General features: G+C 47.3%; 2 protein-coding genes across 2 annotated transcripts; both read right to left on the reverse strand.

The window, feature by feature from the left end:
* Window positions 1-7,261: 7,261 nt before the first annotated feature.
* Window positions 7,262-8,286, reverse strand: LOC100273203 (VAMP protein SEC22). Its single transcript, NM_001147646.1, has one exon. The coding sequence runs from the start codon at window positions 8,166-8,168 to the stop codon at window positions 7,527-7,529; it is 642 nt and encodes a 213-aa protein (NP_001141118.1). The 5' UTR covers window positions 8,169-8,286; the 3' UTR covers window positions 7,262-7,526.
* Window positions 8,287-10,936: 2,650 nt separating this feature from the next.
* Window positions 10,937-15,990, reverse strand: LOC100191404 (uncharacterized). The gene is made up of 10 exons (NM_001136838.1): window positions 15,879-15,990; window positions 15,426-15,647; window positions 14,894-15,014; window positions 14,607-14,819; window positions 14,236-14,441; window positions 13,467-13,667; window positions 13,283-13,382; window positions 12,120-12,220; window positions 11,881-12,026; window positions 10,937-11,356 (listed from the first exon to the last, which is right to left on the reverse strand). The coding sequence occupies exons 1-10, from the start codon at window positions 15,890-15,892 to the stop codon at window positions 11,238-11,240; spliced, it is 1,443 nt and encodes a 480-aa protein (NP_001130310.1). The 5' UTR covers window positions 15,893-15,990; the 3' UTR covers window positions 10,937-11,237.
* Window positions 15,991-21,424: the final 5,434 nt, after the last annotated feature.

Consider the following 21,424-nt stretch of genomic DNA (forward strand, 5'->3'; position numbering starts at 1 on the left):
AACGGATGGGGCTGCCTTCGAGCTAGCTCTCTTGGGTGCCATCGTGGGTGGTTTTTTCGTAGCACGAACGGTGGGCGCCAAATGTTGGAACTTGCTCTCCTGGGCAAGTAGATCCAATGGAGGAATGAAAGCAACATAAACAAGGTTTTGACTCGAGATGGCAATAGCTCTATTAATCTAGCCTCTCAAGGGCACTGTGCGGGGGTATTTATAGGTGCCCGAGTGCCCAGCGTCTTGGATTAAGGACGCATGTGCCCTCAGGCGCCTAGGTCATCCCCGAAATATTACTATAAAGCGGGGTTACAGGCTGTCATTACAGAAAAGCCTTTACAAATCGGACCCGTAATACACTCAGTCGCGCGGGGCCTGTTACAATGGGTCAAATTCCACGTGGGCCTTCGTGTTGGACGAGGACGCGGGACGGGGCGACCTCGTCGTAGGCCTTCGTCCTGCAGCGTGTTGGACGAAGGGTGGGAACTGTCGGTCGCTTTGCCTCCGTTGATGCAACGAGATTGACGAAGGCATCGAGCGAAGGGTAGCGTCTTCACCTTCGCCCCAACAACTTTTAAGATATTTTTATCATTTAAACGATATATATTCTTATAGGCCTGTTAGGCTCGTCAGGCCGTGGGCCGGGCCGGCATGATTATTAACCTAGCGGGTCGTGCTTGGTCGCTTGGAGCATGTGGGTCAGCACGACACGACCCGCTAGCTAATCCAGGCCGGGTCGGCACGGTCCTAATCTGTGTCGGGTCTAGCTATGCTCAGGCCGGCCAGCACGGCCCGCTCATTTAGACATCGGCACATCGCCCGTTTAGAAAGAAAGGAAAAAGGGTCAGACGGCGGACGAAACGGAGGAAGCCAGATTCCATGGACATAACACACAGAAGGCCGACGACATACACACACTGATGATGGCCATGTTTGTGCTGAGATATGTATCCTCCGACCGGTCGATCGACGCTGCACCACCATCAGGTAGGAGGAAGGTGTCAAAACAAGGGCGACTTGCTAGCAGGGTTCCGCTGGGCGGCGATCGCCTGGCAGCGCCTCTCGCAGTTGGCGACGCCGAGCCGGGAGGCCCGGAGCTCGGCGCACCCGGCCTTGCAGTCCATGGCGGCCGCCGCCGGAGGTGCCGCCTCCAGAGCGAGCGCGGCGGCCACGGCGAGGGCCGTCTTCCTGCCCGCCGCCGCCATTGTTGTCGTTGGAATCCTTTCTAGATGGGTGTGTTTGTTGGTTGGTTGGCGCCAGGCGTTGGATCCTGTGTCTGGTAGCTGGTTTTATATGGGAGTCGGTGGGAGACGGCTAGCGGGCCAGCCCAGCCTAGAGATGGCAACGGGCGCGTACCCGCTGGGTACTATGTTCCCAAACCCGTACCCGCGAAATTAAAATATACCCACTAAGAAATCCATGCCCGCAGCCGGGTACAAGTTTTTGCCTGTACCCGTGCCCACCCGGGTACCGGGTACCCGCGGGCTACCCGTGCCCGACAAGAAAGCTAATGGGCTGGGCTGTCAACCATGTTTACTAGGCTGGGCTCATTCGGATGCTAGCCAATCATTCCTGCACTGAGGCTCTAGATTTCATAGATAGCTAATGGGCTGGGCTGCCAACCATGTTTACTAGGCCATAAAATGAACTTTTGGTTTGTTTAATAATATTATGCCGGGTTTTAGAAACCCATGGGTTTGCGGGTATGGGTACTAGGATCTCATACCCGTACCCGCGTACCCGCTGGGTTTAGCTTATCACCCATTAAAAAACCCGTGGGTTTGGATATTAGCCTGTACCCGTCCCCTAATAGGGTAAAAACCCACCGGGTTTCGGGTACCCATTGCCATCTCTAGCCCAGCCCAGCCACGGCCCCCCATTCGGCCACGGAGGAAGGTCTAGAAACGGGAAAGGAAAACCCAAATTCATCCCGCTGGTCGCATAATGGGCCCGAACACGTGTGTAAGAAATAAAGGACCCATCTACCACCCCTTTTGCAATCCCGACGCGCGAGATCATAAACCGTGGCCCAGCTCGCAAGAAAACGCATGCTTGCTTTGGTGGACTATGGCGTGAGGGACCTTCCAGTTACTGTTAGTACAACGCGTCGGTGTCGTCCTTGTTGACGACACCGCTGGGAGTGGGAGGGTGCTGCTGCTGCACTGCGAGTGGCCGCGAGTGACGGGAGAAGCTACGAATAAAAGGGAGGAGCTTTCGCGAGCGAGTGCGACGTCGTGTCCATCACCTCGAACGCACGCGGGACGCCCTCTCCCTTCCTGTGAGTCTGTGTGACTTGAGAACGAACGAAAACAGCGACAGGCACGGGCCGGCCCTCCGGTCCATCATCATGTGCATCTGCCTCTTTACTCGCACCGATCGACCGTCGGCGTCACGTTTCGGTGGCGCAGTTGACGCTGCTAGCTGCGTCTCGCGCCCGCGCCCGGTCGTCGTCCATATCCATCGGCGCCACCACCCCTTGCGTGCTTTCCACGCCTGATCAGCTCCATCAAGCCGATCGAGACTATATATGATGGAGGCTATATTGATCCTAATAATTCAAGTAGTAACGGGGGGATCCACACCTGAGTCCGGTGAGGGGTACGGTGGTGACGTACTGTCGGCTGCGGCGGCGGCGGCGACGACGAGCAGCTCGGGTGCGCCGACGCAAGAGAGGAGCAGCTCGGGTGCGCCGGTGCAGAGCCATCCCTGTGCGCGCGCGCCAAGTTTTTTTTATTTTCAGTGGGATGGAACGGACCGGTCGACGGACGGGACGCTACAGACGCGCGCGTACGTGGCCGTGCACCACTCATATTTCCGCACGACCGCACTATTGTTTTTTTTTCAGCCACTTTTATTCGTGGAGCCTTTTGCTAAAAGCCTAAACGATACAACAAAATACGCACGCACGGGATGTGGCTCGCCACGCCACTCGTATCCGTAGCCAGTCCCGTTCGTTCATTCATTCGTCGTATACGGCACCCCCTTTTTCTCCTACCTTTGACGTCACACCACGGCCGGACACCGGTACACGTACCCCCATCGATCTAAAGGGCCGGAGTCCTCTACCGATATGCTAAAAGCTTCTTTATTAAGAAATAAAAATAAAAACTTATTATATCAACAAACTAGTGATAATTTCAAATGCATATAATAAACGAGGAGGGACTTGATCTTCCACTGCGCCTAGACTAGACTTGCTCGGCAGCAGTGTTGAGTTTGCCGCCACCACCAAATCCACAAGGGCCGGCCGTCGGGACGAATCATTGGTGATTGGTACCGAACTGAACCAGATTAAATTATTAGGGCATGTACAACAGTTCAGACGGCTGTTGTCTGCAAGTATTTACCACGTCACATAGAGAAACAAAAAGACAGGTTACACAACGGCGTTGAGATTATAGGGTTGTCTATATACCGTCTGCAAACTGTTTCTATTTAATACGCAACGGTGCTGCGTGCGGTGGTCGACCTGTACAACGGTGCTGCGGCGTCGCTTCTGCCTAAGAGCACGGGACGTTACCGTCCTCTCGCGAGGCGACGACATGCTCGTCGACAGGTTGAGCGGTGGTTCTTTTTGCTAAAATGTCATCTCATAGACGGCTTACGGACGCCTGTTATACGTGCCCTTAAACGACTCGCGAGCGTCGACAGGAGACGGACAGACGACGGTAGGAAGAAGCGGCCACTGCGCTCCATCGCAGCACAGCTGCAGCACTGCACTACACACAGCGGCTGTTTGGTTCAGCTTCTGGGCGGCTTCTGGCCGCCAGAAGCAGAAGCTGGAGCCAAACGGGTAGCTTCTGGCGCCGCTTCTCCGCGACGCGCTTCCGCAGGAAGCCGTCCGGCCACTTAACGCCCGAATCGGCCGTGAGTTGGCTTCGGTTCGAAGCCGCGCCCACTTCGCTAGGCACGCGACGCTCCTCCGCCGCCGCGTACCCATCGCGCCGCCGCCGCGAACCCATCCGGCCGCCGCCGCGAACCCATCGCGCCGCCGGCGGTCCGTCTCCTCCCCGCATCGTGGTACGTACGGGTTCCCGAAACAGCAAAACCCCAAACCCTCTCCGGCGTCTCCGCTCACTCTCGCAAGTCGCAACGCCGGCAGAAACCCCAAGTACTGCACGGCTTAGCAGGTGAGCTACGGCGCTGATCCTCCTCCCTCCCGCTCTCATTTTTCCACCCGCATTTTCGTCGGGAGGGGGTTTCGATTTTGTTTTCTCCGGGCGGAACCAAACTTTACGGGCCCCCTTCTTGCCCCTCTTTCCGTTAGTTGGGTGTGATTCTGCGTTCTTTCTTAAGATAAGAATCGCTTATTCTGGGAGATGGATGGCCATTCTCCGAGCAACCAAACCCAGATTTTCCTCCGCAAAAATACATGAAAACAATTGTTGGATGCCCATGCTCTGATGCTCCGCCACTGGGCTCCAATTTTTGGTCCCGTAAGGGTTCCACTATTTTAGGGTTCGTAGAAATGTGTGTATTTACACTAATCTCCTAGCTTTGAAGGAACACCTGATAGGCACTTACTTTGTAGCTGCTGGTTTGGGCGTTGGGCTGATCATCTCGGTTTGCACAGTGATGAATTTCGCATATTAGTTTCTTGACGTGTTAATTCTTTTGCCTTTTGTAGTTAGCTACTTGTACGAATATTTAAGCGGCGCTATTGTTCAATAGAATTTTCCTAATTATGTTGTTACATTACACCTCATGCTGGGTGCTTGCATGCGTCTTATGCATGGCTGCTCCGCTCCTGTCAGAATAAGAAATGGATCTTGTAGATTTTTTTATGGTAACAGGAGGGAGTGTGGGCTCCGGGCTCCCCTACTGGAATGGATTTTGTAGATAGCTGCCCTAGTTTTTAGTTTGCTTGATATGGTAATTACGAGCTCAATTTTCTACTTTTCAATGCGCTAGACAGTTTTATGCACAGAGTTCTCCATTTGCTTGGTACAACCATGACTTAATGTCTGTTTTTTAGTTTAATCTTACAGCTGAAATCTTGAAGGAAATGAACATTATTGTTATATTAGCTATATAACTAAAAAATTAAAACATGTGACTTTGTTGCTCCAGGTGTGTGCTCATTAATCATAGCTAAGTGTCATTACCATTAATTTTTTTCCTAACTATTCATTTTTCAGGCAGTGTTACTCTCTTGCTTTCAACTTCTAATTGTTCTATCAAAGTATCAATTCTGTCCTTCAGGTAGGTAGTTACTCCCTTGCTTCATTGTACTCTTGCTTGTATTCTCCTTACAGTAGGGATCAAATGAAGAATAGGTGGGACTCCTTAAAGAGAATGTTCACACAGTGGAAAACTCTTAATGAAAGGGCACTTAGATGCTGGTCGTCCGACAACAGAGGCTTCTGTTCAGTATTATGGTAGTCACTTTCCAGCGGCAGTCCCGGCCTCAGAGCAAGCCATAATTATATTGGACAGCACGGTTACACGATAGAGACTTTGATGAACTAGGACCTAATAGCATCAGTCATGATGTACCTTTAGGTGAGAGTAGTAGTAGCACATCTGATGAGTTAGACATGAGTGCTTTTCGAGATGCAATTGCTAATGCATTAGTGTCGTAGTTAAGTATGTCAATGTAACAGTACTTATGATGTAATCAACTCCACTAATTATTGTGTAATGACCTTTTGTTCGTTATGGGTTTCATTTTATCGTTTGTTCGAACAGAATCTGCAATATGAGAATCTGATTATCCAAACACGTAGATTCTCACGAACAGCTTTTCTGCACAGCTGGCGAACCAAACACCTAAATTCTAACCACCAGCTTTTCCCAACAGCCAGCTTTTCCCCACAGCCAGCTTTTCAGAAAAGCTGGTCAGAAAAAAGCCGAACCAAACACGCCCACAGACGACGACGCATGGGGGGTTGCTTCGCGCTGTAAGCAAACGGGACTCAAAGCGGTGGAAGCAAAAAAAAGAAAGAGAAGCGACGCGGCAGCCACATGCGGATGGCGGAGGACAAGTCTTCGAGTCTCGGAAAAGAGTCGCCGGTTTTTTTTTTTTTTTTGTTAACCTGCACTGCACAGCGTAAATTGAGTACTCCTGGTTTGGCCAATTGGCCGTGCCATCGTGTTCAGTAGGGTGGTCCACATCGCTCAGCTGCCTGCCTGCCTACCCAGAGGGAGGAGGCGCATGGTCTTCAGAGTGGTTTGAATTAAATTGAATCGAATCGAATTGGAATTGAATGCGTATCGTTCCGCTTCCGCAGCTGCAGGCCATATGGATGGGGGGCCAGGCCCCCACACGCGCGCGGATGGCACTAGCTCCATCGACACACACCGGCACCTGTCGATCGTCATTCATTGCCACCCCCACATTGAATATGCTCTCTTTTTTATATATTTCTTCGCAAAAAATAGTAAAACTTTTGCGCAAAGTTGAAGCACGACAAAGAAAAGGAAACGGTGCCACCGAGAGTGTACATCGAAGAAAGGAAAGAGCTTTCTTTTGGGAATGCAAAAAAAAAAAATTGCTACCGGCGGCACTTGTGAGTTGTGACTTGTCTACTGTCGCTCGCTACTCCTACTACTAGGCTACTACTACTGTATGGGCAGGAACAGATTCCCACGTCAAATTTCTAAATAATACTACTACTACTAAGCCGTGTACTCTAGTCGTGATTTTTTTTTTCTTCTTCATTTTCAGAAGAGAATATAGATGCTTCTACCACCTGCAGACTTGCACATGCGGATGCATCGGCAAACTGGCACAACTCCTACTAGTGTAGTACTACAAAACAGAAGGAAACCAGCTGACACACCACATGGTGAGTATATGACCATGCACGCCCAATATGGTGTTCCTTGCTGGCTAAGTGAAGCTACAGCTGTGTGCTGCTGTTGAGTGAGGATCAGAGACACACACAGACAGAGAGAGAGAAGAAGAATGATGAGTGCTGCTGGGCGACCAACCACCGCTTTGGCATGGGCAGTAGAGGACGATCACCACAGGAGAAGGAGAGTCCCCATGTGCTTGCTGTGTGTGTACTTCTACTTGGGGTTCCCGGCTTCCCCCACACCAAATCTGATCTGCTGGCTCCTTGCCCCCAAGCAAAACTCCAAACTCTACCTAGATCACGCGCTTGTTGCGTCTAGCTTTAGGGTCAAACGAACGAGGGATACCCCACCCATTCGCCAAAGACGGTCGATCTGGCTCCGAGATCAACGTGTGACCACTTCGCTGGCTGCGCCGTTAATTGCGATTGATCCTCCGATCCAAAATGTTTATTGACAATTGGAAGCTTCCTTTGAACAACAGTCGACAGAGCATACTAGTAGTATATGGAAAGGTGAAGGAGAAGATGAAAAAAACAAGGGGCTAGAACGAAAGGAATTTTTTTTACCCCTCCTTTACATCCCGCATCACTGCAGCAGCAGTAACGCCAGCAGCGGACAGATAGAAAGAGAGAGAGTTATTACCGCACCAGGCAACGGCAGGAGGTGGAGCAGCAGCTAGAGAGGTAGCCACCATGGTCTCTGGCTCTCTGCTTCCTTCCCCTCCTCTCGCTCCTAATTTAAACCTCGACGTGGCAGTAGGTGGTGGTCTGGAACCTGAACCCGGAAGCGCCGGGCGCGCCGTTGCCGCCGGCGGTGACGAGGAACGCGGGGCAGGTGACGAAGAGGTGGTAGTGGCCGGAGATCCAGCTGCCGACCTTCCACCGCACGCGGCCGTCGACCTTGACCTGGAGGACGAGGTAGCCCGCCTGGCAGTCCTGGCGGAGCGCGTCGGCGAGGTAGGGCGCGAAGGGGACGCCGGGGCCCGACAGCACGGGCGACCACACGTCCACGTCGCCGTGGCCCTGGTACACGGCCGGCAGCGCCGCGGCCACCGTCACCTGCTGGTACTTGTACGACGCGTACACGTCCAGCCGGTCGTAGTACACCCCCACGCGCTCGTTCGGGTTGCGCGAGGCCAGCGTCACCTGCAGCGTCGTGGAGAGGAGGGAGGAGGACGGGGTGGTGGAGTTGGAGAGGTCTAGCTGCTGGAGCGACGCGTCCTGTAGGTAGAAGCGCGGGTGCGTGGGGCGGACCACCAGGTAGATGATCAGCGCGATCACGCCCACGATCAGGGCCAGGACTAGGAGGATCGCTAGCAGGCGCCGGCACGACCGCCGCAGGTCGTCCTCGCCGTGGTTGCCGCAGTCCTTGCCGCCCATGGCTGGCTGGATGGATGGGGGTGAACGAAGGGACTGAGCGGAGTGGGTGCGCTGTGCCGATTTTGGGATCCGGCTTGGCTTGGGAGTTGGGAGCGAGCGTCTGTGGTTCTTCTTTGGCGGAATGGTATGGAATGGGATGGAGGAGGGAGGGGGAGGACGAAGAGAGGAGTGCTTTTGCAGTGTTATGTGAAGGTGCGTAATAAAGCTGGAGGGGAGGAGGGAGTTTTTAGGGCCTGTTTGTTTACCCCCAGATTATATAATCTGGATTAAATAATCCTAAGAGGCGAACAAACAGTCTAGCTTATTTGTCCAGATTATATAATCTAACCCCTTGGATTATAATAATCCATAAGCAAGTGAAGAGGTGCTTATTTCAGATTATTTTTTTCCCACTTCCCACTACCCTTTCAAGTTTCTTAGAAATTACCCACCATTGCCATTATAATATACCGAATCGTTTTTGCGCCTATCGGATCGGAGAAGCCCGCCGCCCAACAGAAACACGCCAGATAATCTGGGTAAACAAACAGGACTACTCAGATTATATAATCCAAATTATATAATCCAGATTATATAATCCCCAAAAAATAATCCAGATTATATAATTCATTGGGGTAAACAAACAGGCCCTTAATAGGCTGCGGGCTGCCAGTGAAGTTCCGAGGGGGGGCTTTTTTTCCTCGCGCCTGCAGTTCAACGTGTCTGTCTCTTCTCTTGTGTGCATTCTACTCTCTCTCCGTGTCTCGTAGCAGGTAGAGTCGTAGTCCCGTCAGGCGAAGCGAAGGGAGGACTAGTGATGATGACCCGCTGACATCATGCTACATTATTATTGGCTGCGGTTAGGATTAGGAGACTTGACGACGCACCCGGGCAGCAGCGAGCGTGCTTTATTAGTTGTGATCTCTCTCTCTCTCGCTCGCTCGGTCAGCTGGCCGGCCCCGAAACTAATCAAGGTTAGTTCGGTCGACTGCGATGCGAGTAAAGTACTAGTCGAAAGCGTAACGTTCCCATCCGTTCTTTCTTGCGTCGGTTTGGTTCCGTGTGGTTGGTTTGGTTGGGAGCAGTTTCACCATCTTCGCCTCTACTATACCACGACGCACAGACAGTACCGGCCGGCTCCTCGTTGCTTTCACTTTCAGGTGCCGCTAGCTTTTCCGGTCCGGCCGCACCACACACACACTCTCCAGTCTTCACTACGCCCCGCGCGCGCGCGCGCGGCAGAGATAGGGAAGGCAGAGTTGGCAGCCGCCGCCGCCGCCGCCGCGGGGAACCTGCACGCGCCATGGATGGGCGTTGAACGCCAAGTGCTGCTGGCATGGAACGGCGCCTGTAGCGTCGGCTCTCTGAGAGGAAGGGTGGCGGCGTGGCGAGCTGGGTACGTACGCATGTGGTTCGCGTGCTCTGGTGTGGTGGGCCGTATCTCCAGGTCGTGTGTGCATGTGCTCTGGGTCTGGGTACACGCACCCGGAAACAAGAAGCTTCTTCTTCCTGGTCATGAACGAAAACATCCAAACAACCGACCGACCGGCCAATGTCTCTCTCTCTCTATCTCTCTGTGTTGGGTACGGGGGTGGGGAGACGCGGCGTCGGCGACATCCACCCCCCGATCCCATGTGCAGCGCAAGCCAAGGAGGCAAGGACCCACGCGGACCGCCCGCCTGGCTGGCTGCAGCGTACTACACGCGCACCCGCACCGCTCATCTTCCGGACTGACTACGTGAGTGAGGACTGAGGACTGAGGAGGAAAAGGAAGAACGAGCCTCGCGTGTGGCGTAGCGTCCGGGCCGCGGCCGCTTCTCCGTCATATCTGGGGCTACCAGAGTACACCAGTACTACCGCGCGTAGTAGTACCTAGCCGTCTAGCGCTACTCATCTGAATTTAACGCACGCGCAGGAGCAGCCGCCCACCAGCATCCACATCCAGGGCTCCAATCACACAAGATCGATCCATGAATGGTGTTCCCATCCCACACAATCAAAATTAGGTTGTCTCCATTAAACCATACATATTATCACGCAAAACACTATTTCTTAGGTCCCATTTGTTTCACTTCATTTTAAAGAATTAAAATTTAACTAATAAAGTATACTATGTTTTTAGAATATAACATTTCAAGAGTTTCCAAAGTTTATATACAAATCTATTTCAAATTCATAGGTCAGAGACGAAAATTGATTCTATAAATTTACATAATACTTTCCTAATATACAACTTTTAGCATACTCTTTTATTTGCTTATCTATAGCATAAGTGTGGTGTATAATCATTTCTCTCATATGATTTAAAATAATATACAAATATATTACATATATAAATATATTGACTTAATTAGTTTGTGTCTAAATTATTATTATTATTATTAGATTAGAATTTAATTCCAATGAAATAAATGGGGCCTTATACTAATTAATTTGCTCTAAAGAAGTTTTTATAACATATTCACTCAACAAAAAGGTTGACTCAATTTACTCCGTCAAACTACTGAAAACGTTGACTCGATTTACTCCCCTAACGGACCAAGATTTCCTAACCTACCATTACCCACTGTAGTATAGATTTACTAGCGATGGTAAAGGAACCCACAAAAAGTAACTGCAACAAATGTAGCTCAACAAATGCAAGACAGACAAGAGTCGCAGTTGTCATTTCTGATTTCCTGTTAAAAAAAGGCTAAAACTCCTACGCTGCGTGACGCCGTGACACTTCAGACATCCAATATGAAGATCAACATCATGAGCAAAAACAACATATAATTGACTAGAAAATTATTAACTCCACAAATTGATATCGGGAACAGGATCCTGACTCATGAGGTTGCATATATGCCAATGTCTTCTCAAACGTTAGCATGGAACAGTACTCAGCCTCAGCCAAGTAGTAAAAGAACGTGAGTCCTTCGCGATACAGGTGTTGTGGAGGAGCCATAGTTAGGCTACATCAGTAGTTCAGTGCCATTTTACGGGCGTGCAAACAAAAGGGTAGGTAGTTCTTCTGTAGAAACATTTGACATAAGCTGTGGTACAAAACTTTACCTAGACAAGGCTTTTCCCTCCCTATACTGCTCTGTGTTAACTGCTTCTGTTCACCAGCTTAGTGTCCTTGGAAGAACTGACCCAACAATTGATCCAATTCTTCTTGTGTGTATTTGATGTACTTGTGAGGGTTCTTCGAACGTTGAACAAGATTCCTGGAAGTTAAAAACAGTGCTACAGTCATATAATAAAACAAGATGAAAGCCAGTGCGATTGTCTCTATGAAACTGTTGATTACTCAAAAATTATACCATATAATGAGAAGGAAAACGGATACAGAGATCAATGTTCATTGCACCGCCACCCCATATGACATTTGTCAATTCATCATTGAATGAAGTACTGAAAATTGGAACAAGTTGTTGGTGCATTCATAATTTTCTTTCGCCTCGTTAACATTTGAGGGAAAACACAACACCCTAGCAGATCTTCAATTTGCCATTTAAGACACAGGCGACATCACAAACACACTTTCTACCATCGCTAATAAAAAAATTATGTGATAAATCTAAGTACTTGTATAATTTGGTTGGACTATTTAGAGTTTGGTTGCATGATTTCAGAACACATTTTTGTTACTGCAGGTTGTATAATCGAATAATTATTAACTGTACACAATTAATTGAATGGAGAAATTGCGAGGGCATCCCGAGCGGATAAAGAAGATAACTTCACATACCCAAAACGGCTAACGAAGACATATATGCTGGCAAGAGAATTTCAGCCACGGCAAGCCTCAGTTCATCTCGCAATTCCTGATCAGGTATAGTCCATTGAGACTGCTTTGAATGAAGCTCTTCAAATTGTATATTGAAGGACTTGAACCTGTCAAGGGAGCATACAATTTCCTTATCTGTTTTATATTAATTTCATTAAAAAAAGGCTAACGTGTTACAGAAAACATGCCATTGTACAGACCGTTCTTTGATCATAGTCCTTGAAACTCCAGTTTTGCTAACATCACATGGTGATGACGAACTATTGCCACCTGAAACTTGGATGGAGAGTGTCTGGAAAATCTAAAATCATAGAAGTGTAGTAGTTTTAACAAGATGTGATTCTATACAATATTTCCAATCGTGCACATAGACAACAAAGAAAATCTTAAACCATCTAACCTACAGGGACATGAACATAAAGCTTCCTAAGAGAATGTTTGAATGCACTAGAGCTAATAGTTAGCTGCTAAAATTAGTTAAAGACATCCAAACAGTTTAGCTAATAGATAGCTAGTTATTTGCTAGCTAACTAATTCCACTAGTAATTTTTTAGCCAACTAACTATTAGTTCTAGTGCATTCAAACAACCCCTAAGCAAGGTTGAAATAGTTAGAATAGGATGTCGATCTGTTCAATGTTTCCTATAATGCACATGCACGAGAAATAAGAACTTCACTATGGGGCTGATTAGTTGTCGTGCCCCACGCGCCCAGGCTCGCGCCGAGCATTGACGCGCGCAAGCGCGTGTTCGGTTGCGTCATGCGTGTGCCTTCGTCCACCGCCCTGCATGCGCGCATGCAGTTTAGCGCCTTTTTCACTATCTGGCCTGCACGCATGGAGAAGTGGGGAGTGGGCTTCCCTCGCGGTCCAGGCCCGCTCGAAGCAGGCATGAGATAGCCCGAGAACCAATCAGCCCCTATGTAACCTACCGGACTTGAATGTAAAGTGTGGTAGGCAAGGGAGAGTGCACAGTAAAAAGTATGTCTTCTTCTCATCACACAAAAAGTTTACTCTAGAAATGAAACAAAATTCATGATGGGATATGTAGATCGCAAGTTCCTTTAAACCTGAAAATACAATAGGAACCTGAATCCAATTTATAGAGGATAATCTCTGTGGTTGAATTCTACGCCTTGGCTCGTAGTGCATTCTATCAGAGAAAAATAAAATAACAACTGAATTTTTCATCAGCTACCACTAGAGTGCAGCATGCAAATCATCGTATTTTATAGATCTCAAACACTGAAACAGGTAGAGGTCCATGATGAACAATAAAATATAATGGTTAAAAGGTGATGATAAGCTTTAACACCAAGTAGTAAAATAGAAAAACCTGCATCCTATTGCCGATGATGCACTGACCTTTGCCCATGCTACCCTCTTGTACTGATTAGCGTTTTGCTGCACAATCTTACGGTGTCTCTGAATCCAGTCACCACCGAGTATATCTTTGGATTCTGATCTGAGGTGAGACATAGCAAATTATTGAACAGGGAGACCACCAAGACATCTGTGGATGTGGATCTTAAGCACAAAAGAGGCGTACTTGCTAACAGACGTAACCATATAGTGAAGGTTGTTCATAAGAAATATGTGATACAATGCAGGATCCTTGTACTGCTTAGCTTTCCCATTCAAGTTATTCTGAAAGGCCTGCATAACCTTCATGATTACAGTTGCAAGTTCAGATTCAGTCTCACTGTCACTTTCAGATTGCTGAAATAGTATTTTCAGTGTTGATTGGTAACTGTTCAATTCAGAATAAAGAGATGTTAGTGTGGATTGGAGAAAGATAACTGATAAATTAAACCATGCTTAAATAAAAAACAAGTTCATCATTATTTATAGCAAGCATACTGCCTCGTCAAGTAAAGTAAGGCAATCGTACAGAGCAAGACAAGCTGTAAACCTGGAAAACACTCTTACTAGCAGGTTGAGACTAAAGATATTGTGCCAAAACCGTAGACTCCAAAATGCTTCAGGAGTTTTTGAATAAAAAAATAAAGGGTTTTTTAAATTGGTGCCCTTAGTTTTGGTGGTGTGCGCTCACCTATACCCTTAGAGCACAAAGGATTGTCAATGGTCATTAACCACCTCTGCATCATCAGGTATTACAACACTCACACATGTTTACAATGCAACCATAAGAAACTACATTGAGTTTTCCAGATGAAAGAAAAGGAATAATCATAAGACAACTCAAGACCAAAGGAGATCAGGAGATGGATTTATAGATCTCTCTGGTTTGGATTAAGAGCTTATAGTAATACTCGTTTGTCAGGAAGGTATAACAAGATGGAAAGGGTGGTACTAACTCAAATAGGCCTTTTACATAATTAATCACTTCGATTGTAAAAGGATGAAGATTTCCATTCTGTACGGTAGTCTTTGAATTATTCTTTTCAACTGCCACCTCAAAATCAACCAGAGTTTCTTGTACAGCTTGCGCCAAGCTCTTAGTCAGGCTTAATGCAGCCTCCCGCATCCCAGAGCAAAACTTTCCTTGAAATGTCACTTCAACCTGATAATAAGCCAAACAAAGATGAAGATGATAGCGATTTTCTAGTTCTAAAAATCAACATTGTTGAAGTTGATGACAAGACAATTAACGACAACAATATCCTTGTGATGACACAAACACATGATCCTTGCGACGAGAAGTGCTGAATGCATTATCTCTACATACCTCTGACCTAAGTCCATGCATTAATCCATACATCTCCAGCAGTACAAACAAATTTTCATGAGATCTTTTACTTTTAGCAATAACATCACCAAAGCTGAGAAGAGTCATAACACTGCTTCCTGTCACTTCAGCAAAACATTGATCCTTGTTGAAAGTGATACCATCGAAAATCTGATTACAAATTTTTCTTTCTCCAGCTAGTAATACTTTAACCTGATTTCAGCATCGTATATTAGTTTGATGTCTAAACACATACAATACAATCAGAATTATAGAAGCATCCTTACTGTAACGTGCATAATCTGATTCCAGGTTCCTGAGGCCAGCCACGGCTGCATGCTACGTTTAGTTAGCTTTTCTATGCCCAGTTTTTGAAGACTCAGTTCTAATGCTGAGCTGCGAGCATCTCTGACAAAAGAAACAAATCCAAGCATGATTTTGTAGATCACACAGTTAAAAATCAAGAAAGAATGATGATATAAGTTGAGAAGGAAAAGTAATGGTCGTTCATACTGCATGGCAACCATAAATGTTCCAAATCAAGGATGCTCGAACTGACATATATTAAGTTACTCAGTAGGTAAGGCGATTTCCAATCTCCAACAATTTTTAGTCATACAGTGTAAGCTGCTGACCAAGACCTGACTAGGTGTGCCACATTGCTTTCATATTTTGTCGCTATCGATGTATTTCCATCAACTCATTTACTCTCAATACTCAGGCCAGATATCCACAAACAACCTGGACACATTATCATATTGTGATCTGTGTGTAAATAATCAGAACAGCTAGATGCTACATCCAGGTCAAGAAACCTACCTGTATATTCTATAGCACAGCTGTTGATTTCCATCCTGAACCAACTGATGAGCTATATCATGCAGAAGTGGTAATATTCTTGGGGGAATTAGTGTTGGAGTCCTGTATGTAGCACTTTCAAAGCTTTTGGATAGTTGCTCTCCAACTGCTCTAGAGTTCCCTTCTGATGCCAATAGCGGGTTTGGAAAGCAATCAAATAGATGTGTGGGCTCACTAGCTTTGCTGAAAAAACAGACACAATAGTTTACATTTGAACATCCATCAAAAGAATTGGTACATCATTAATCGAAACCCTCTAGGAAACACAGGGCGTAATTCCCTACAATTATAAGGATCAAGAATGAACTTGGTTCAGAAGTAGACGCATTAAAGTTCTTGTTCGACCAAAAGAAGTGAACGACTCTGCCAGTTCTTGGTTCAGAAACAGACGCATTAAAGTACATGTAAATTTACCTGTAAGTGCTCATTAACTGCCTGAATTCCTCCTCAATCTTCAGCTTTGACTTGGTTAAGAGGTTGTTAACTTGATTCAGTACTCCTTCACAACTCTTAAACTTCTTATTTGAGGAAAAGAAGTGGATGACGCCTTTCAGCAGAGCCATAGCTTCCAGGAAGCTCTTCAGATCCGCACGTGGACCCCTCACTATCACAGCTTCAGTCTAAAGCTCAAAAGTACAGCTCACATTAATTATGTGAACAGACTAACCCTTATGCTCGAACCAATATAAGGGGGTGTTTGGTTTGCCCCTGCTAAAATTTAGCTCCTATCACATCGAATGTTTGAACCTCCGTTCGGCGTATTAAATGTAGTCGGATTATAAAACTAATTTCTCAGCCGAAGATTAAAAAGTGAGACGAATATAGTACAGTTGGTTGGGTCAATATTTCATACTCCTATTTGAAAGTCAAACGCTTGATGTGACCCGGGCTAAACTTTAGTCCACAGAACCAAACACCCCCTAAGTAAAAAAAACTGACAACGTTCCAAAAATATTTAATGGCACAAAACTATCCAAAAATCATCAGCATGTTCATAAGAAATAGTAATGAGTGCACTGTTTGAATAAATCGGTAATTATCTAAGAGTGCCGAAGATATCCACTATAACATCTGCTGGAGAAAATGGATAGCAAATATAATATCTGCTGGGGAAAGTGGTGAAGTACTGAACTAGCAAAAGCACAGAAGCCGATCAATAACTATCAATGCTAATCCTACAACATGAAACCCAACTGGCATTTTGCGACTGCACCAATATGGATAAATGCTCTTGTAATCTAACAGTAACGAAGATACTGAGTTCAACACCGGCAGAAGAAATCGACAAAGCAATGAACTAACAAGAGTAACAAGCTAATCGTCGATCATTGGTTGTATTCTTGACATCACAACAACCGATCGCAACTACACCAATATGGCAATATGCACGCATTCACATACAGAATCATTGGCTTGCAAGTTGCAACCCATCCGTGGGCCTTTATACCTTCCGACGAGGCATGCACCAAAACTGTGACACTGGATGCAAATTTTGGCGCCCTGAATCCCATCCATATTATAGCCATCCAATACAACAATCGAATTCAAAACCCCGCCCCAGCGGCCAGCTCGCTAGGGGTTTAGAGCATTCTCGAACAGAAGCCGGGGGACGGGAGCAGTCTCTCACCCGGCGGATGATCTCGAACTGCGCGAGGATGGCCTCGGCGGTCTCGATGGTCCTGTCGATGTTCTCGTTCGCCATCGTGATGGCCTGCGCCCTCACCTGCGACACGGCCGAATCGGAGTACGGGTCACCTCTCCCTCCTCGCCGGACGGGAACGCGGAGAGTGGCCGAACCTGGGCGGGACGGATGGAGGCCTCGATCGCGGAGATGTGGTGGTCGAACGAGTCGAGGGCGGCGACCGCGCTGTCCGTGTTCTCCTCGCTCCGCTGCAAGGCGTCCCGCAGAGCGCTCGCCTGCAGCGACAGCGTCTCAATCCGCTTGTGCAGTGCCGACACCGTCTGGTCCATCGCTCCGTGCCCCTCTCCCGTCCTTGTACTCCGGAGGGGGTGCTTGTACTCCGGGAACGTTTGTGCGAGGATCGAGGAGGACAGTCGTGGTCTCGTGGTCTCGTGGAGGCGCTTCTATACAGGACTCTGAGGCTGGCTGCAGCGGTTGCCGCCAGCAGCTCCTCTCCCCTTGCATGGCGGCTGCAGGGGTGCTTCACGCGTGCAGCGCTGCCCCATGCAGAGCCCCTAGTGTGTGGTTCTCTTCTCTCTCCCTCAATCTAGGGGATCACTATTTATCCCCTACAGCACTGTGTTGTAGGTCTACGAGTAATTGTTAGTAGATAAAAAATTGATAGTTGATATAGAAAATGATATTTTATAGTTGTAGTGGGGTATAACAGTCTCTTTTTAATCACCATGTTTTTAAGAAAACTGGTTTATATAAATTGAGCTGGTTCCAAACATGTTAGTTTATAACTCAGTTTATAGAAATTGGATTCTCAGCTTCTTAAAAACCAAAAAAACTAGCCTCTTCTAGCTAAAAAAATAAAAATTGTTTCTCAAAAACTGGATTGTTTCAAACATAACCTAAAACAGTTTAGTCCCACCGTTTAGTAATTTAGAGACTAAACTAGACTAAAATCGAGTGACTAATTTTTAGTCCCTCAACCAAATGGGGCCTAAGACAAACAGTAATAGTAGGACTGCAAACTAGTTAGATCGTGTTTGGTTTCATTAATCCTAGAACTAAAGTTTAGTCCAGAGACTAAACTTTAGTCTCTACCCTATTTAGTTATATAAACTAAACAGATTCTCAACACATTAAATGCAGTACACAAAGACTGAAATGGCCCTTGTCTTGTTTGTTGTGTACGAGCGTCAATAGAAAAAGTGAGGGCAACAAGTGAAAAATGTGCCTTTTAGTCCATTTTAGCACCTCTTTGAGTGACTATAGACTAAAACCAATTAATCCGTACTTTAAGCCTTCAGTTTGACAAAAAAAGACTAAATGAAAATAGAAACTAGTGACTAATCTTTAGTCCCCTAACTAAACGGGACCTTAATCATGGGTTTTCGGACTATAAAGTCGACTTGTTTTTGCCTAGTCCTTGTCATTGTCACTTGTTATGGGATGTTTGGAATCAAGGTGTTTTTAGAGTTTTAAGGTAAACCATGGTATCGAAGAATACTACGGTATTTTTTGTTAAGAGGTGTTTGATTACATTGTAAAAAGAAGTTTATTTTGAATATCATGGTATTTTTGGAGTATTTAAAACTCTACTCTAACCCAAAGTTTTTGTCTATGACTAGCATTGCATATGTATATTAAATATCAAGGTTTGAGATACTTTGTCTCCTGTAGCTATGAGTAATGTAAAAAGTACTACGGGTATGTCGTGACATCTTAAAATCGTAGTATTCCAAAATCGTAGTTTTGTAATACTTTGCTTTCAAAGCCTCATCAAGCCAAACCATTTGCTAAAAACATAAACATTCTAGCAAATACAATACCACTTTTCTTCTTTTTTTAAACTGTCATATGTTGTAAGGCCATTGTTAACATCTTGAAAAATACAGAAAATGAGGTGGCAAGGATGATAATATTACCATGAGTGTGGGTTAATTTTTTATCGTTAGTATATATTCAAACTGTCATTATTGATCTAATAGCAAGAAACATGAACATCGAACTATATGATAATATTTATATGGATAGCTAAATAAGTGATTGTATAAGTTGTTGGTTGCTATTTACTTTTAGTATTTTGTTATTTGTATGAGTATGCTAATGAATTATGAATCTATAATATATTATCGCTTGTGAAGTAAGGTATATTGTTCTAGTAACTCTATGTAAGTGAGATTAGTGAATTTACTATTGTTTAACTATCAATTTATTATTTGTTATCAATATGATTTTATTTGTTTCTTTGTCAGGATGTCTTCAGCAGATCGTGTAAAATAGGAGACGTGTAACTGTAGATGACACTGTTTGCACAGTGAAGTTTGAAATAGGGGATCTGCTGGAGATAGCCTCATAAAAATACTCGTTGATACTCGATAAGTAACCCTTGGAGAGATGCTTAAGTTGCCTTGAACAACACACATATGTATATGTATACAAGAGATCATCCATTTCGTTTTTTAACCGAAGACATCACAATTCACGAACATCTCGGCTCAGCTAAAGATCAACCTCTCCCGACCCTGCCACCAAATATGATCTTCCAAGTTCCTTATCGGTTCTATTAATAAACCACAGGTAAAGAGATGTGACATTTAGGTGAATGTTAGCTGAATTACAATTCTTCGTTGCTACCAAAAAAGGGATCACGGAATGACGACTCTTCAACGTTGGAGATATGGAGGATGTCAAGTGAGGTGCATGGGATGGATCATAGTTTTGTAATACTTTGCTTCCAAACACACCCTTAGCCTCATCAAGCCAAACCAATTGCTAAAAATAAACATTCTAGCAAATACAATAACACTTTTCTTCTTTTTAAAAATGTCGGCGTTTCGACCCCGGGGGGTCCCTGGACCGACGAGTAAATTGTCGCTGCGTGTCCCAGCCCAGATGGGTCGGCGCGAGACGGGACACAAGGGGGAAAACAGTAAGGGGAAACCGCGACCTCGTGTTGTCCTGCGCCTAGGGCAGATGCGCTTGCAGTAGGGGGTTACAAGCGTTCGCGTGGGGGAGAGAGAGCGAGAGCCTTGTGCGTCGGTCCATTCTCCCGCGCGGCCACCTTCTCGTACGAGAGCCCTGGGCCTTCCTTTTATAGACGTAAGGAGAGGGCCCAGGTGTACAATGGGGGGTGTAGCAATGTGCTAACGTGTATAGCAGAGAGGAGCCAGAGCCCTAAGTACATGCCGTCGTGGCCGTCGGAGAGGTTTTGGCACCCTGTTCATGTGATGTCGTGGCCGTCGGAGGAGCGCTTGAGCCCTGTGGAAGTACAGTTGTCGGAGCTGTCAGATCCTTACTGACGTCTCCTTGCTTCCGTAAGGGGCTGAGAGCCGCCGTCGTCATGGAGCACGCGGGGTGTCATCATTACTTGTTTACCGGGGCGAACCAGATGGGACGCTGGTCTTGTTCCCCGTAGCCTGAGCTAGCTAGGAGTAGGGTAATGATGACCCTTCCTGTGACGTGGTCGGTCCGAGCCCGAGGTCGGGTGAGGCGGAGGCTCCTCCGAGGTCGAGGCTGAGTCCGGGCCCGAGGGTCGGGCGAGGCGGAGACCATCGTCCGAGGTTGAGGCTGAGTCCGAGCCCTAGGGTCGGGCGAGGCGGAGTCCGTCTTCCGAGGTCGAGGCTGAGTCCGAGCCCTGGGGTTGGGCGAGGCAGAGTCCGTCGTCCGAGGTCGAGGCTGAGTCCGAGCCCTGGGGTCGGGCGAGGCAGAGTCCGTCTTCCGAGGTCGAGGCTGAGTCCGAGCCCTGGGGTCGGGCGAGGCGGAGTCCATCGTCCGAGGTCGAGGCTGAGTCCGAGCCCTGGGGTCGGACGAGGCAGAGTCCATCGTCCGAGGTCGAGGCTGAGTCCGAGCCCTGGGGTCGGGCGAGGCGGAGTCCGTCGTCCGGCGTCGAGGTTGAGCCCGAGCTCTGGGGTCGGGCGAGGCGGAGCTTCCTATGGCGTCCGAGGCTGGACTTAGCTGTTGTCAACCTCACTCTGTCGAGTGGCACAGCAGTCGGAGCAGGGCAGGCGGCGCTGTTTTCCTGTCAGGTCGGTCAGTGGAGCGGCGAAGTGACTGCGGTCAATTCGGCCCTGTCGACTGAGGAGCGCGCGTCAGGATAAGGTGTCAGTCGATCCTTGCATTAAATGCTCCTACGATACGGTCGGTTGGTGTGGCGATCTGGCCAAGGTTGCTTCTCCGCGAAGCCTGGGCCTCGTGCGAGCCGAAGGTGCGTCCGTTGCTTGAGGGGACCCTCAGGCGAGACGTGAATCCTCCTGGGTCGGCTGCCTTTGCCCGAGGCTGGGCTCGGGCGAGGCGAGATCATGTCCCTTGAGTGGACGGAGCCTTG

This window comes from Zea mays, chromosome 10 (genome assembly GCF_902167145.1).
Source record: "Zea mays cultivar B73 chromosome 10, Zm-B73-REFERENCE-NAM-5.0, whole genome shotgun sequence".
Taxonomy (NCBI): Eukaryota; Viridiplantae; Streptophyta; class Magnoliopsida; order Poales; family Poaceae; genus Zea; species Zea mays.

Excerpts from the sequence above, each read along its gene's own strand:
- LOC100273203 (NM_001147646.1), bottom strand. The coding sequence starts at position 8,168 with ATGGGCGGCAAGGACTGCGGCAACCACGGCGAGGACGACCTGCGGCGG.
- LOC100191404 (NM_001136838.1), bottom strand. Across the intron at positions 14,442-14,606 it reads TGCATGGACTTAGGTCAGAG|GTTGAAGTGACATTTCAAGG; the intron begins GTATGTAGAGAT and ends GCTTATTATCAG. Across the intron at positions 13,668-14,235 it reads TATGTAAAAGGCCTATTTGA|TTACCAATCAACACTGAAAA; the intron begins GTTAGTACCACC and ends TGAATTGAACAG.